Below are 17,307 nucleotides of genomic sequence, written 5' to 3' on the forward strand. Positions count from 1 at the left end.
AAGTGCACTTCACTAGAAATGTTTATACTCTGCCACTGAAAAATCCACCCAGCACGGTGAGAGTGTGGCACGGCCCTGACAGAGCAGAGGCAGCTGAGGTGGGGATTGCACCCCGAGCTAGGTCCCAGACAGGGTGGGCCTGGGGATGTCACCAGCTCATCCCAGCAGGGGCTCCCAGGGTCTCTCACATGGGAAGAGTGAATGGAGAGATGGGGGAAAGGGTTTCCTTCGCATAGCTCCACCTGGGACCACATGCCCTAAAAAGCCTCATCTCTGCTGTCTCCTGTTGGCCATTGGGGCTATTTAACCTTCAAGGACAGAAGTATAGATGGGGTTGGCATCTCCAAGTAGTGTATCAGGGCAAATATGTGGAATGCAATGCTGTGTGATTGGGGGAAAGCTTATTTTTTGTGCTGCTCGTGCTCCAGAAAGCCTCTGGTGGGAGAAGCAAGGGTTTGTAGAGATCCCAGTGCTCCTGAAGCAGGAGACCTCACAGGGTAAGACCCTCAGGACTGCTAAGCTAATTACTGATTACTTGGAAGGTAGCCCCCACCAAAAACAATACATGTAGCTTTTCAAAACAGCAGGTGGTATGCTTGCATAGCATGTGCAGGCATGTGTGTGCACACATGTATTTTTGTGCTTAGGGGGAAGCGAGTGATTGGCTAAGTAGGTAGAGCCAAATGGCAGGTAATCCTGATTCTACCCCCTATTTCTGGCACCACTTTGGCAGTGCCACTTAAATCCCTGTCTCAACAACTGAAGATAACAGACTCCAAAAAGACCCTCCATGAAGCCCCAGTGCAAACCCTGAAGTCCACAAGCAAAGGGTTAACTGAATTCCCAAGACAGGTGGGAGTGCGAGTCAGACTGGGTGATATCACAGACATGTTATTTGAAAAGCTGAGAAATTGTGGAATTCCTCACCTAATCCAACTTCCCCACAGTTTAAAGAAAACTGCAACTCAAGATATCACTATGGGCAAGGGAGACCCCCCACGAACCTTTCCCTGCATAATCCATGTGTGGATATACACACTGTCAGCCACCTCCTGTGGTGCCGGGCTTCTTACCCTTGGTGAGTTTGCTCCCGGTGAAGCTCGTGGGATGCCCCTACAGTCAACCCCCTTATGTGTTGACGAATTCAAGCTGAAGGTGGCTTCTCCATCCTCGTGACATTGCTTGTGTGCAACGCATGGCCCTCCCTCACCCTGCAGTGGTCCTTCTGCCTTTATCTGAGTTGAGTGCAAGGACACACTGCTCACAGCTCAGTAGCCAGAGAGTAGTTAGAACACCTGCATGAACAAATGTTTGGTGAGACAACACCAAAATTAGTGGAAATATTGCTCTCAACTACAGCAGGCCCCAGCTTAGGGCACCCCTAGTTATGAGAGGGGGCTGCGGTTATCCAAATACATGGATATGATTAATGATTAGCAAATGTGATTATAACAATGCAAACTGCATCTCTAGTTCAAATCCGCCTGCCACTCCTCCCTTTATTTTTCCAGGTGGGTTTCTTGCTGAGCCACCTCAGTCCACCAAGTAGATCTTCACAGAGGTGAAGATTTTTTTGCCTGGAAGTGAATTGTGTAGATTTTGGTTTAGACTTCTTTTTTTTTTTTTTTTTTTTTTTTGCATTAAAGGCAACCATTTCAAATATGTACAGATCACACGGATGTTTCTTAGTCAAAACAAGCACAGTAACCACAAGAGGTGCCAGACTGGAACAACCTCTTCTCCACTGACCTAATGCAAAGGGAAAAAAATTAAAAAGATGTTTCCCAGAGGTAGAATGAATTCCTTTGTCTCTGTATGTGATAGAGCGAAAAATCTAGCAATGGATAGCAGGCATCCCCTAAAAGGGACTTTTAGAGGAAAGTTGCTTTCCATCCAAGAAACCTTAGTGTTGGAGCTGGGGAATGATTTCAAGCCAGACCTGCTGGGTCCCACTCCAGGAATCACATCTTTGGAGGCAATAAGTGCCTGCAACTGCTCTTTCTTACAAGGTGCTTTGATATTCACTTCTGGTTGAACCCCATTGTTTCCAATGAGTCAGCCCAGGGGCTTCAGGCTCATTTGGGTAGGCTGAGTGCTGCCCTCGCTCCCTAATTAACCTGAGTATCTTCTCATATTTGCTGGAGTTACCAGGGTGTTTTAAGAGCTTGCATCCCAATCCCTTGTTGAGACACCACTCGCGTAGGACAGCAGGTCCTGCCCCAAGCCAGAACTATCTTGGGGCGGGCAGTATTTCTGGGGATGCCTCACTGGTCCCCCCACATGCAGGAATGCAATGGGGGTACAAACCCCTCCAGTGGCTGATGCCTGTTTCATGGCCATTTTCTCCCACACACCACCACCCTCGCCATTCCTGGTGACCCACATGAAAGCATTAATAGCACTGTTGGGGTATACAAAGTAAAAGGTGACTCACTGCGAAGCCTTTGCTCCCACCTTTGGGAGGCAACCAGATAGGGCACAATCTCCTGGGGAAGGAGAGTGGAATTTAAGTCAGACTGATTTTTTTCTAAAAACCTTTCATTTAGTCTAAACAATTGGCTTGGGATGTTGACATTTGGCTTTTAAATTAAGCATGCTTTTCTGGGCACGATTCTGCTAGGATAGCAATGGCTGGAGCCAGGTTCTGGTCTCAGAAGTGAAAACAGCCCCAGACCCCTGCAAGATAATGGGAAACTGGCCATTGAGCTTCACTTTAGAGGGTCTGCCCTGGCCAATGGGTAATTCATGGGGAGGTGAGAGCCAGGGAACAGTGCTTGTTTGCAAGCAGGCTGCACAATTTGCTCGAGGCTGATGCAGAAGGCTGGGGAAGAGGAAACGATTTCCACCATGCTTGGAGGGTTTTGGCAGTGGTTCCCACCTTCTGGGCTGCTCTTCTCCCTGCCGCTGGCATGTGGCCTCTAGTTACCAAACATGCCAGCCCCTGTGACCTACCTCTCTCTCTCCCCACCAGTTTCTAGCACCAGAATTGATCCTGTGATGCTTTTAAAAGACCACCTGCTAGGGGTGAGAGTGTTGTGAGCTCTTAAGCCCAGACAGAGGATGGAGCATCCCTTTATCCCAAAACCAGTTTCCCTGGGCATGGCAACTCCCACAGCTGTGGGGCAGGAGGTGGAGGATAGCAACATGAGGCTGCAAGAGCCACACAGACCAGACACAATGAGCCAGGGGGTGTGAGCACTTCACTCAGTTTAACCTGGCTGTGCTCCAGCTGGCTTTGGCGTTCAGCGCCTGGCTGGGAAGGCACCGCTGCCACACATGTACCCGAACAGCATCTGCTTTCTCACCTGTCTCTTCTCTGGCTTTGACACCATGCAGGCTGTGGGGAGCCAGCCTCCCAACCACAGCCTCTTTTTTAATAATACAAGCTGCTCCAGGACTCTCCCACAGACAACTGCTTCCCCCCAGGGTTTCCTCCCAGGGGCTGTTCCTGGGCCCTGCAGCTGCCCTGCTGCTGTTCACAACTTTGTTGGGGAAGGAAAGCAAAGCATGCAAGCTAGGATCATGAATGGAGATCTGCGATAAAGCAGCCCTGGTGAGAAATTCTCTGCAGGACCTTCGCTGGTGTGTTGAATCTCACTGTGCCCCAGCAACTGCCCAAGCAGGGTGCGTGTGTTAGTGCCTGTGTCTCTGCTGGGCTGCCCCAGCACTTTGACAATCAGAAATAGTCAGATAAAGTGGTTTGCTTTGCCAGTTTTGTTACAGTCACAGTGTGGTTGGTAGCCAAGGGGAAAGGCATTGCCCCAGAGCTCTCACTGCCCTGGAGATGAAGTCTTCTCTTACTTCTGTACTGGGCATCAGATGTTGTCAAAAAGGGGATTTGGATTAGCACGTATGGAGGGTATTATAGATTAAGATTGATGGAAATTTTAGAGGGCTGCTCATAGCTAAAATGGACTTGCTGACAGCTCGGTTGTGCTTGTTGATTTGGAGCTAGCCATAACAAAAGCCCAAACAAATCACTGCTTGAGCTATTTTGCACTGATTTTTTTCCCCTTATTCCTTGACTGAACCTATCACAGCTTTTGTGACCCCATCTTTTTGAAGGCCTGCCAGTCCTGGTTTGCTGTGTGCTAGACAGGTTCAGGATTTGAAGGAGTCACCCACATCACAAGCAAGTGCTGGCTCTCCTCTCAGATTTTACTTTGAGTAGCTATACACTGGAAATACCAGGCTGCCTTTGGTCAAGGAATTGCCACGTAAAAGCTGGGACCAGCCAACAGTACACAACATAGTCGGTGAGGCAGAGAGTGTCTTCTGCTACAGAGCTGCATGAGATTTCTCCTGACCTGGGAGGAAGATTAATTTGAGAAAAAATGTGGGGTCAAGGGAACAAGGATCTATCTTTTCCTTCCTTGTTTGATCCTGGCTTTGGGAAGGGAACAGTAACACCAGCAGATTGCCTGACCTGGTGGCAGAGTTCACTGAAATATCTCAGCTGTGAGGGGTTATGGACTGCAAAAAGTGGTGGTTTTCCAGCAGAGATCTTTACTGCCCATGGCTCTGCCATCACCCATGTATTGCTTTGCCCAGCAGAGGAGCCCCTCACAGCAACGGCATCACTCTGATCTGTCCCACTGAGTAGTTGCCTCTTGCCCACCAAACACCACTCCAGTCTACACAGGCTTAACTTCACCTTCCAGACATTAACTGTTGTAAGGCGTTTGGCTGCTGTGCACCATAAAGGCTCTTCTCACATCTACAGTCTTTGCTGTGATCAAGTGTCTTTCAACCTTTTTTGGGTAAGTACAGCGAGCTTCCTTGCTCTCTGGTAGAAAGGCAGATTTCAGGCAGGTTGGGTCACTCCTGGTGCTCTTTTCTGCTTCTTCTCCCAGCTCTCTTTCATCCCTGATGTATTTAGTGGTGAAAATGTGGTCCATTGTCTTTTATCAGGCTTGCAATAGGCTTTGCAAGGGATGTTAATCAGTGGTTGTGCTCACCCTTCACAGCATCTTCCTAACACTCAGCACTCTGCTTTCCCTACATAACCTCACTCTGCAAGTCATTTAATGACATATTTATCTCATCCACCTCAGAATCTCCTCACGGGCTTGTCCTAACTCAATCCTAGAGACACCTGACTTCGTTACATTACTCTCTAGTTACTATCTATATAGACACAAGTTGTAAAGTTGCCCATTGGTTCTTGAAGACTCTTTGTTTAAAAACCTGGGGGATCCGCACAGTTAGGAGGGGACAGGGCATGAGTCTTTGCTGATGTGCATTTGGCTAACTAATCATATTTTATTATTGTATGTGAGTGGAGACATACCCCCACCACTGAGGCATTTAATGGAGAATAATTTAGACCCTTTTCCTATGATAAGAGGCCGTTACAGATACTGCCAGATGTTATGTCTTGAATTCACTATAGTAATACAAATTAGCTCTGTATTGCTCTGCTTGGCCTAAATTCAAATGAAGCTCTGCCCAAAACACCCAAGCTTCCTGCAGGTCCCAGGCCATCAGGGGCTCTGGCACTAATGTGGGGCACAAGGACTAGGCTGGTAGTGGGATGGAGGTATGAATTGCTTTGGAAATAAAATGCTATAGGAGTGATTACTTAATAATTGAGTTGCAGCAATTACTTGATTTGGAAAGCAATTGTAAGAGGCCAGACCCAGAATTGAATTAACGGGGGATTTCATTCGATGACTTGGAGTGGGCATTGCAAAATAACCCAAGTCTGAGAGGCTCAAACATGTCTCTCCCTTGGGAATCCTCATCTCTGGCACACCCGGTACCCGAGGTCTCCGGGAGGATTCGTGGCAGATCCTTTTCCCCTGTCCTCTCACAGCTGAGCATCACCATGCTGGTGTCTGAGCCAGGGTGCCCCATCACTCGGGCCAGGGTTCAGTACAACGCATTATCCCGGCGCTTCCCAAGCCATCCCGGTGCCGGATGGAGCTCTGAGCGCTCCCTCTGCTGGCTACAGCCTCACTTCGTAACCCCCCGGGATGGCCTCAACCCGCCGGGAGGAGATGCCGGCCGGGGCAACGGACATCCCCAACAGCAGAATAGCTGATGAAAGCTGTGTCACAGCGGAGGAGGAGGATCGTGATGCCATGAAATGCCTCGTGAACCGGGCGAGAGCGAGGATTTCAGCAGCAGCCTGGTGGTGATTCTGGGTGGGGGAATGTCCTAGCTTTGTTTGAAATGTTAATATTTGTATTCAGGATATATATTTATGCTCTGGCAGTCCTTCAGTGCCAGGGTGAGCCAGAAGAGCCCAGGGTTTTGTTGCACAGCACAGGCTCTTTGGGGCCGAAGGTTATTGCAGACCTAAACCTAGGTCTGCTCGAAAGGGGATTTCTGACTCAGAATGTGTTAAAAAATGTGTTCAGAAACACATGTCTATCTGACCCAAAACACTCCATAGGTACATGCTGCATTGGAGGAAATGTTGGGCAGGTAAAGTTTCCCAAGAGCATATGCCAGAGAGGTGTGCTGCAGGGCGGCAAGTGAACCAGTGGTGAGGGTGCCCCAGGGTGTGAGCGCCAGGCTGACAGGCCTTGTTTCAAAAGCCCAGAGGTTCAGAAAGGCAACTAGAATCCTCCTTGGGGGAATACCAACTTTAAACAAAGACCAGAGCAGCAGCAACCCAGCTCATCATCCCTCCAGGTCACCAGCCACACCAGCAAGGGCTGTCATCATCATCAGGAGCCACCCATGGGTAGATGGGCAGTTTCCTCACATTGTTTCAGACATGTCCTTACTGCCCCAGCTCCATTGGTCCCATGGCCTTGGTGCAAAGTCTTACTCTAGAATCACACCTCCAGCGAATTTGTCTCCAACACCTTACCTGGACTGTATTTATTAACCTTTCCTCCTTGTGTTTGGGGGCCCCTGGTGCCCATGCCACCTTGCCCTGCCCTAGACAGTGCTGCCAGGCAGCTGCAGGCAGGGGCACCCTATCCAGCTGTGGGCTGCCCTGCACTCCATCCCCTGGCAGCAGCTGGGACTGCAGGAGGAGGGAGAGCTGTCACAGGAATCTGGCTTTAACAGATTCCCAACATTTTTGTGGTGCCCTATTTCAATGACAGAGCCATGGATAATTGCTTTGCTTCAAATAGATATGTGAAACCTCAGGATCTTTTCCAGGTTGTGAGGACTGTGAAACCCACCAGGAGAGGACGAATCCCTCAGGAAAGGTTCCAGAAACTAAAACTGCACCTGGATAAAGGAAGAGATGGTGATGCAAAAAGCCTTTTTGGAGAAGAAGAAGGCACAGTGATGCAAGGTTAGCAAGGGCCAAGGCAAATAGCTTGAAAGTCACTCCCAGTACTATGTTCTTAAATGGGATGCACAGTGAAATGGGGCAGTTAAAGCAACAGCTCTGCAGGGTGAAGAGTAAGGGCAAGCATCTCAAGAATGATATCAGGGCTCTGTAGTCAAAACCATAAAGAAAAAATGGGCATGATGTCAGTGCTTGGTGCCACTCAGAGTCCCCGAAGTGAGGTCAACGATCTTGCAGGAGCAAAGGAGCTGTTTTTACTAGTCATGGGTCAGGTCTTGAGTTGTTTCAATGTGATTTTTTCTCTTACCACTGAAATCAGTGGAAGCTCAGGAGCAAAGACAGCAATAATTGGGGATAAGTTTTAAAAATTACCCCAAACATTCCCATACTGGGTAGGAAAAGCTGGAAACTTGGGTGTGCAAGATCTGCCGGCAGGCATGTCTGCAGTCAGGAGTCTGTAGTCATGTCTGCAGTTTGTGGACCCTGCTGGATCCCAGGCTCCAAAGTGGAGGAGGTTTCTGATAAGAGGAAAAAAGGCTAGACATTTTTTCCACTGAAACTTCCACAGAATGGTTTATTGTCAATGTAGGGTGGGTGGTGTCATTTATATTTGATTTTCCGTTTTCTGATTAGAAAAGAGGAAGCAGCATTATTTTCTGACAAAAAGTTACATTTCAGAAGTTGGCACTTCTGTAGAACACCTCCACCTGCAAAATGCAGCATTATGATGCCCAAACGACAACAACCTGGAAATCAAAAGCCAAATTTATTTCTGTTATCCATTTTCTTCCAAAATCTGAAAACATTGTACGGGAAGTTTCAGTGTGAGCAACCACATGTGTCCTTGAAATCCTGGCATTTACCAGGGAGGGAAAAAAGCCATATTTTGGCCAGCTCTTCCAGCAAAAGAAAGGAGGTTAGAGGAACCCAAATGGTTTGTCTACCTCCCACTGCCATTCCTGAAGCCAGCTGGGGATATAGGGAAAGGATTTAGGCTCAGATCATTTCCTTGTGCACTCCTACAGGCTTTCTTCTCTTCCCGTGATTGTCCCAGATCTGCTCCTGCCTGCTCTGCCCAACAGGACTGTGGGGATGCAAGAGCCAGCCTGCCATTGGGCTTGGAAAAAAACAACCTCCTCCCTCCCTGTGGCACGCAGGAATAATTCACTCAGAGACAATGTACTGGCAACGACTTTCCAGATCAATTTATAGCCTGACTTAAACCTTTCTTCCTGCCCAGGGTGAAAGGAGAAGGAAGAAAGTCTATTTTTTGTTCAAAATAGGTGTCTTTGATGAGGTCACTCTACATCAGAGGGAATTTGGGATGTTAACACTGAATGTACTATGTTCATGCTTTCCAACTCCAGTCACCTCTGCAAGTCAGTTAATTAAGAAATTATGCTGCAGATGAGAGAGGCTGAAGCAGGTTTAAAATTTCCTAAAAAACTGATAAGATGGTTAAAGAAAATCCCAGAGTATAGTCTGGCTATTTCTTATATAAAGTGAATCTGTGAGTGCACAGAATAATAGGCAGAGTTCTTATATCTGTGGCTTCCTGGAAAAGGAAATAATACAGTTGGATTAGCTCTGGGAAAGTGGCAGCTTCCCTTCCTCTCCAGATAAGCTGGAGCAGTGCAGCCCATCCAGCAACCCGGAGGACGTGGTCTGTCACCTGGCCACCGGGGTCCCCACTAGTCAGTGCCCCGCAGCGGCTCCTCTCCATTCCCATTTTGGTGTGCGTCGCTCCCTTCCTCAAAACTGGAGTGGAGTCCTTTTGAGGAAGGCTTCGCGCACTTGGGAAACGGGCAACTTTGGTCCTTTCTTTTCTAGGCAGTGTTAACAACTCGGCAGCCCAAAGAGTTTGTCTTGCAATCCCCTCTGTGGCTCAGTTTCAATTCTCTATTCAAGCAGCATGAATGAACTGAAGCCTTTATTTGCATTCTCTTCAAATTGCCCTCCACCGCTAGCATAAGACCTTTGGAAGTTTGTTGCAAGAGTAGCAGAGCCAAGATATTTTAGTTGGGCATTATGCCCCACCGCTACCACAGAAATCACTTCAAAGCAACTGCTGAGTCAGAATAAAGGGGGCTGGATGCATTTGCTTCCCAACAACCACAATGCAAAGCCCAACGGGAGAAGGAGCAGGGAGGGAGGTCAACGGATGTAGCATTCCCTGTCCCTGAGTCACTTCTCCTGCAGGAATTCATAAAATCCGGCATCTCCTAAGAACATCTGAGAGCAGGGAATGGCTTAGGCAAGGGCACAGGAGCTTGAGGGAGGCTTTATAAAGAAATTTCATCCTGGACTACAGTTAAGGACACGCCAGGCTCTTGCCCATCATCAGGTTTGTGTGGGGTAAGTGGCTAAAGCTTCGCGACCTGTCACAGCACAGGGTCAGTGAGCTGGCAGCATCACTTTTGCAAGCCAAGGAGCTGTGTGTTCCACACAGGGTTGCCTTCAGGCTTCCTTCCCTGGAGTCCCAGGAAAAAGGGTAAAAAGTACCTTTGTTCTCCTTTGGCCTTCACCTTGCTGCAGCTTTTATAAGTGAAGAGCTGTCCCTTTGTGTTATTTTCAGTCCTGGAAAGCAAAGTGTATTCATAAGGGCTTTTTTTTTTTTTTTTTTTTTAGGTTTTCTACAGCTTTTAAATTGATGCAGTATTTTCTCCTGCACCTCCCGCAGAGTGGAGTAGATCACCATATGCCGATATGCCGTACACCTCTGGGACAGCTCTTGCTTTGGGGAGGAAGGCAGCAAGGGCAGCTGCATGCGCTCTGCAGAGAGCTCAGACTGGCTGGGTCCCTAAAGCAGACATGTGGCCATCCCTTCCTCCCTGACCCCATGTCATCCCCACTCCCTCCTTTTCCCTTCCCCAACAAGGGACCTGCTGACTCCTTTTCCCAGGAAGCACAAAGGCAGGGGAATAGTGAGGAATGTCCATCATGGCCCCTTTCTGCTCCTCACCCTTCCCTCTTCTGCTCCAGCCCAAACTAATCACCAGCTGTGCCCCTGGTGTGTCCAGACCCCTGTCCCACCTGGCATCCAAAGCTGGCAAGAAAATATCACGCTGCATCTTGAGCTGGATAGGAGAGGATTGTCCTGCCCCATCTTAAGATTTCAAAACAATTCCCACTCTGTGTTTGCTGAAACCTCCTGGAATTTTTCAGCAGAAGGAGATGAGTCCACCTCGGGGTAGCCCAGAGCTTAGTGGTTAGCATGCGGTCTTGGGCAACTGGGCACAGAGGATGAAATCCCTGTCCTGATGCCTGCAGAAGGAGCACCTGAACCACCCATGTCCCTTCATCTTGCCTTGCTAAAACCAGTCTGGTCCTGTGGGAAGTGCTGATTTTGATGAATCAACATTTTCCAGCAAAAACGTGGCATTTGCAGTTTCCCAACCAGTCCTAATTGAGAGCATTCAGAAAAAGCAAACAAACAAATAAGCAAACCAAACAATGGCAGAGAGCAGGAAACGAGCTGGGCATCTCCAAAGAGCTGTCCTCACCCGAGCGTTGCTGCTAGAGCAGGAGTGCCAGCAGATAAACAGCTCTGGGGTGGACACAGGAACCACCATGCTCTGTTGCAGACACTCAACATTGCTGCGACTGCTCATCCCGTTGATGCTGAACATGTGTAGGCTATCCCTATAATGAAAGATGCAGCTCTGATATTACAAATGAGGACTCTAGACCACTCCGGTCTGCACTTGTCCTTGGCATGACCTGTGTGCCCCATTCCTAGAGAAGCCAGAGGTGTCTCCACAGACTTGGCTACATCCCTTTTCTTCTAGCTCTCTCCACCACCACTCTTCAGCACTTGGAGAAGTGCTAGTACCAGTCTTGCAATCAGGAACTCAAGGCTCCTCCTATACCACCTCCTTCTCTTCCAGTATTCACACTTCCAACTTTTCCCATCAACAGACCTGTACAATTTTGTCGGATAGGTACAGATGGAAGTCTCAGATTTGCACTAGAAAGTCTGAGTCTTGTCTCAGGAGAACGTCTCTGCTAACTTACTTTCCATGGATCCCTGATGCTAAGTGTAGGATCTCAGTCCTAGGTGATGCAGGACAAGTCCAGGTGACTCCAACAAATCTTTGGTTTTAAGCTGTGAAAGGAATCGCTTCTCTTTGATGAGCTTTCCCTCCAGACCATGGAAGCAGACATGAAACTCTGCCTTTGGAATCAGAGTGCCATCTCCTTGGGTCGAATGGATTTATGGAATTGCCAGAACTCGGTTGTGTGCCTGAATATGATGGTGGCCTTACCATGAGGAATAACTCCGCTGTTTTTACTGCAGTAACATCAGTCCTGATCTCATGGGCACCAGGACAAGTAGGAGAATTGTTTCTAGGGAGTCCCCTTCGGAAACCACTGCATCTATGTGCTGTGAGGTCTGGTGGGAGCCAAGTAACTCAGAAACAGTAAATGTCTTGCCATGCTTCCACAGCCACAATATTTGGGCCCAAGCCTGCCTGTCACAGTTGTGAGCACTGCTGTTGGGAATATTCAGTGGGGCCCAGAAGAATGGACAATGGAGAGGGATGGAGGGTGGTTGAGAGGAGCAGTACCAGCATAGCAGATCTAGTCAGCCACAGCTGCAGGAGGGGGCCCTGCAATGGGTTCTTGGATGCATCAAGGGAAGCCTGTGTGGGGGTCACCCCAGGGAATCACTGGTGCTTTCTGATTTTCTGTTTTATGGCTGTGTCTTCTCAGCAGCTCCTCTGGCTGCTCTTCCAGCCTTTCAGTTTGCAGTAGTTTTGCCAGTTTTGTGCTCACAATAGGAGCGGGAGCAATGCATCCTGGCAGGGGTGAGATGGCAGCTTCCATCTGCATGGCTACGACAGAGGCAGTCAGGTTTGATTTGGGAAAGGAAGCTGTTAAAACCACAGCCTCCTCTCAGGCTGCTTTCCAAATGTGCCACCAGCAAAATGCAGCCCCAGCCACTGCTGCCACATCTGCCAGGCTGTGCCCATCCCATGGAGACCTCCTGCACTGGCACAGGAGGCCCTTGGCAGAGGGGACATGACTCTTCCCCACGCTCTTCGCCACCCCAGCCAGCTGGCATTGCCATGGCAGTTTTTCCACCCAGAAGGCAGCAATTTGGGGGCCAGATATTTGAAAGAAATTTGCAACAGCAGGAACAGCTATGATGCCCTGAAATGCCCAGTTCTTGGCCAATACATTCAAAACTCATTTTGGATTAAATCTGCTTTCTGCATGTGACTTGTCAAATACTTGTGAATAACAAGCATGTCCCACAGCAGGGACTCTGCCTGGGCCACCCACAAGCAGAAGGGGGAACTGGACACCCTTTCTAAATTGGCCATGGTGGTCATCCCTGATTTTTCTAGGTACAATTAATAGGTGACTTAATTCTTTGCTTAATCTGAACAGTTTCTGTTATGCAGCTGAGGAAGCTTCATCTCCCAGATGCTGTATTTGGACTGTGAACTGCAAGAAGCTGATCAGCATGACATTGCCACAGATGTTCCCCTGTAACATTTCCCTAGAAAGGGAACTCCCATTCAAACCTCTCTGCCCTCTCCTCCTTGTCCCCTGGGGGTACCAGGTGCTCTGTGTACCCACTTCAGTGCTGCTTAATCCCCCTCCTCCCTCCCAGGGAGCTCCTTTGGATGGCAGAAGAATAGTGTGAAGTGATGGGTGGCTCCAGGACCTTTTAAAACTGCCTTACCTGAGCATGGATGGCAACACCCTAAAGCAAACACCAGTGGCCCCTCCTCAATCCATGGACACATGAACCAGCACAGTCCTTCAAACAGATCTACAACATTTATTCAGTTTCTTTGAAGGTGCATTAGCATTAAGTGCATGTTTCTACCCATGGCCGATGAACTCCCTGCTGCTGGCCTGGCCACTAGTTACAGTAGTTTTCCAGTTGGTAGAGGGAGCAGGTGTTGTGGCAGCATTGCTCAACGATCCCTCGCTTCACTTTCTCGAACTCCTCCTGCTGGAAGGGCAGCTCTCCTATCTCACCATGCAAGGGACCACTCACTGCCAAGGAAGAAGAAGATAAGCTGTGGGACATAATACAGTATCAGCCCTGGCTGTTGAGCCCTGCAGACACCCCCTTTGCAGACACCGGAATTTTAAGCCAGAGTTGGCTGGAAAATGGGGAGGAAGTTTCAAATGTTTCCCCAGGTTGATGCTGTTTGTAGCACCTTCATACTCTGTGTTTCCTCTCCCAAAACAATGCTGTGGTGCACAGAAGGAGCAAAACTGAGTGGATATTAACAGTGTAAGGGTCAAAGAGATACAGGGGCTTTATTGAGGAAGGTATGGAGAAGAAGAGAAACCCTACACCCTCCCTGGGGTTGAGCAGCCGGCAAGTAAGAGATAAAACAGGCTGATCTGCTCCAGAGATGAGTTACTTGGGGCTGCAGCCACCCTCAGACAGTTACTCCTCTTCTAAAAGCCTGGGCAAACAACTGGAGCATCCATGGAACTGCAAGGAAGGTCCAGTCCTGGGGCTAGATGCATTTCCCAACTGGTCCTGAACAGCCTGCTCCTGTTCATAGCTGGGGACAAGTTTTTAGAAGGAATAGTGAATTGGGGTATTCAGACACAGACAAAACTCAGAGTGTCTCATTTGCTGCTTGGAACTTGGAAATTTGAAGAGAGAACTGTTTGGGTTTTAGTTGCCCAATTAAGATACAGAAAATAGCAAATAAACTGGTGATTTTTCCTGGAAGAAGAAAAGAGCTCCTAACAACAAAAAGAAAATGCTTGGAAAGGGAGAATGAGATGTGGTTTCTAGGGCAATACAAAAGTACAGCACAAGATGCAAAATCCCCAAGCCCCCAAAGCATGATACGATGAATGAGGCACAAGAGTAACAAGAAATTATGCTAGTGTGCTAGGAGGAAAATTTAGGAAATATTTAGTCCAACATTAAGTAGAAGAGGAAATAGCTAGTCAATATTTTGTGATTTACTTTCCTTCATCCTTCAAGCCAGCTGCGAGCAGACTGTAAACACAACCTGCTTGTGTGACCAAGAGGTGGTTGGCTCAGGCAAAAATCCTGGAAAATGAAGCGGAAAACGAAGCAGAAGACCCTCAGACACTTTTGAACTGTTTAGCCCCAACAAAATTCTCCATATAGTATTTAGAGAATTTGACTAATGAAACTTCCAAACCATTTGTGGTGGTCTTCAGAAACAAATAATCAGAGAAAGGAGCAACTAACAGCCCAACTGGCTATTCGAAACAAATCATGGCAAACCCTCTGCTATGACATTACCTTGCTTCACCTTCCAAAGACCTCTAAGAATATTTCACAGGATGGTTACATATGCAAGAGAAGGAATCAGATACAAATTAAACCAGTGTGTGATGGGGAAAGAAATGGTGGGAGAGGTGTATTGTAGTCAGGAGAAGATAAGCAACGGTCCTTCTTAAAACAAGAGAATTGAAAAGGCTGGAATTCAGCAGAGATCTCTTCTACATCTATTCTAGCTTGGAAGACAGAAGAGGGAATGTGCTTGCTGGGTTCTTAGAGGGGCCAAAGCTGAGAGGAGCTGCAGGTACCCATCTCCTCACATTATAGCTGGAGCATTACAGGTCCTGTCCCCATCTAGATACAAACACCATGTTGAAGGGCAGCTCTCTGGACTGCTTTATGCCACCTGCATTGCCATGCAGACAAAAAGTGCTGGACCAGGGGCAGTGAACCAGCACCACAGGGTGTGTAGGCAGGGCTGTCATCTCCTCCTGCCTCCTGGCTCTTGCACTTGTCAGCAGTCCAGAAGTTCTAAGAACGGGAATGAAAGCAGCTCCAACAGCATTTCACCACCATGAAATAAGAGATGATACAAAGCTGTGGGTGCTGTAAGCTTCTTGAAGGGCAAGATTAGCACTAAAAATTACCTTTGAAACTATAGAAACACTGAAAAGATGGGAGACTGTTCAGTAAAAAATTAGAAAGGTGCTAAAGGTAGTCAGGGAGACTGTGCTGCACATCCAGAATCAGGGTTTGACAGTGACAGAGGTCCTTCAGGGACTGCTGATCCACCTGAGGGATGGCCAAAGTGTCCAAGGGAGGCAGTGATCACTATCAATCAACATTTCAGTGCTGCTTTGAAACAGGCAAACCACCTGTGTAAACAGAAACATGGTTTACAAAACATGCAATACCATTCTTCCAGTTTGTTCACTCAGCACTGGCAAGACCTCAGCTGGGGTCCTGTGCAATTGTCCAGGCATCACCAGTCCATAAGGATGTGAACCAAATGCAATTTGAATAGACAGACATCTAGAAAACTTGACCTAAGAAGTTAGTGTGGGGTTGTAGAGGGAATTTGGCTGAGAAATGGCTAAAACTAGACACGGGAGCAGTTTTCAAATATTTTGAAAAGTGGCCATAAAGAAGAAAGGAGTAGACACTTCCCAATGTCCACTACGGAGAAGAAAAGAAATAATTTACAGCAAGAGATGTTCAGGTTAGGTATCGAGAGGAAACACTCAAGAAGAAGGTCAGTTAAGCATGGGAACAAGCAGTTTCAGAAGGCAGAAGCAGTTTTCTCACAGAAGGTTTTACTGCACATACTAGACAAGGGTGGGTCAGGAATAGGATGGGGACAACCCATCCTGTCTTGGGCCAGAAGGAGGCTTCCTGGGTTCCTTCTACCTCTATTTTCTCCAAATGCTCCCAGGGCAGCGTAATGGCCACACAAAGAAATAGACAAGTTTGAGCTTTCAGGGACAATTCCTTTTGCCTCACCAATCCTCTTTCCCTGCCTGCCCTTACATCTGCCTTTTTAACTTGCAGAGCTTTTCATCAGCAATGTGATGCTGTTGTTAAGTTAAAGGTATTCCTGGCATTCCCCAGCAAGGGCATTTGTGATGTCACTGTCAAAGATAGGCGATTGCTGCATTTTTCATCACATGGCATACAACTGCGTTCACAGTCAGCCTGACTTACCTAGAGGCTGCTCAATGTCCCGTCGGGCTTTGGGGGAGTAGAAGAAGCCCCGATCTCCGCACACCAAGTAGAGAGCCTCCACCAAGTGGGAGCCACAGAGGTGCTGGTTGGCAGCTGCATGGCTGGTCCCAGGGCCAGAAAGAGCGAGCAGGGCCATGAGAGGCAGCGATCGGATCCAGAGAGCCATGCTGAGCAGGATGAGTCCTAGGGTTAAGAGACAGAGAAGACACAAGGAAGTCTAGGAGGGAGAAATAGGTTGTCCTCAAGCATCTTACATCCTTCAGCTCCTTTGGCATGAAAATGATACCAAAGTAGCAGATGGACCTGCCAAAGATGCCCTAGCTTGAGAGTGAAGGGCGTCTTTCTGTATCAGGCTTTACAAATCACAGTAAATGACTAATAATTATAACCAGAAGCTCATCTCCATCCACATGTTCACATCCCCTGCTGTCTTCCCCTAAAAGGCTAAACTAGACTGGAAGCACCATCCCACTGAGCCTTGTAGCATACATGCCAAGGAGAGCTGAGATCAGCAGACACCTTCAGAGGAAAAGCCCTCTCTTCCATATCAGAAGGGCCTGTTATTTGTGATGATGACCCAAAACCCAGCACAATATGCTCAAAGACCTGAAGAGACCTTATTTTCTTGAACTAGCAAGCCAGCACTTATCACCACCAACTACATCAACTTAAGAAAACAGCTTTGCAAAACAGGTAGAAGCTGAATGGTAGCAATTAGACTTACCCAAAGAAGTGGCAGCAAGAGATGGAGAGAAGTGTGCTCTGAGGGATGAGGGCTGTTTGGTTGGTAGTAATATCCCCATTCTCTCTTTCCCGTATTTATATGGTCTACATTAGCCCAAGTGACATAAGAGCTAGCACGAGTCCCACCTCCTCAATGATGCTCTAGCCAAAATTTTGCTGTTTGTGCACATTAATTTCCCTCTACATAGCATCCACAGGTCTTTATGCAAGTTAAGGTAGAAGCAACAGTTTGCAGTTTCCATCTCATTTCATCCAATCTGTTTTTGCTTCCCTGAAGCTCTGTCCTAAGCCATCAGTGACCCTTTTAGCAGGAGATAATGGTGCTATTACAGCTGCAATGATTACTAAT

General features: G+C 47.9%; 1 protein-coding gene across 1 annotated transcript; it reads right to left on the minus strand.

Annotated features, from left to right (window-relative positions):
* Positions 1-13,130: 13,130 nt before the first annotated feature.
* On the minus strand, positions 13,131-17,017 carry INS (insulin; the record flags this gene model as incomplete). The annotated part of the gene is made up of 3 exons (XM_082058304.1): positions 13,131-13,267; positions 16,194-16,397; positions 16,939-17,017. The coding sequence occupies 3 exons, from the start codon at positions 17,015-17,017 to the stop codon at positions 13,131-13,133; spliced, it is 420 nt and encodes a 139-aa protein (XP_081914430.1).
* Positions 17,018-17,307: the final 290 nt, after the last annotated feature.

This window comes from Streptopelia decaocto, assembly GCF_964273445.1.
Source record: "Streptopelia decaocto genome assembly, chromosome: 7".
In the NCBI taxonomy this organism is placed as follows: Eukaryota; Metazoa; Chordata; class Aves; order Columbiformes; family Columbidae; genus Streptopelia; species Streptopelia decaocto.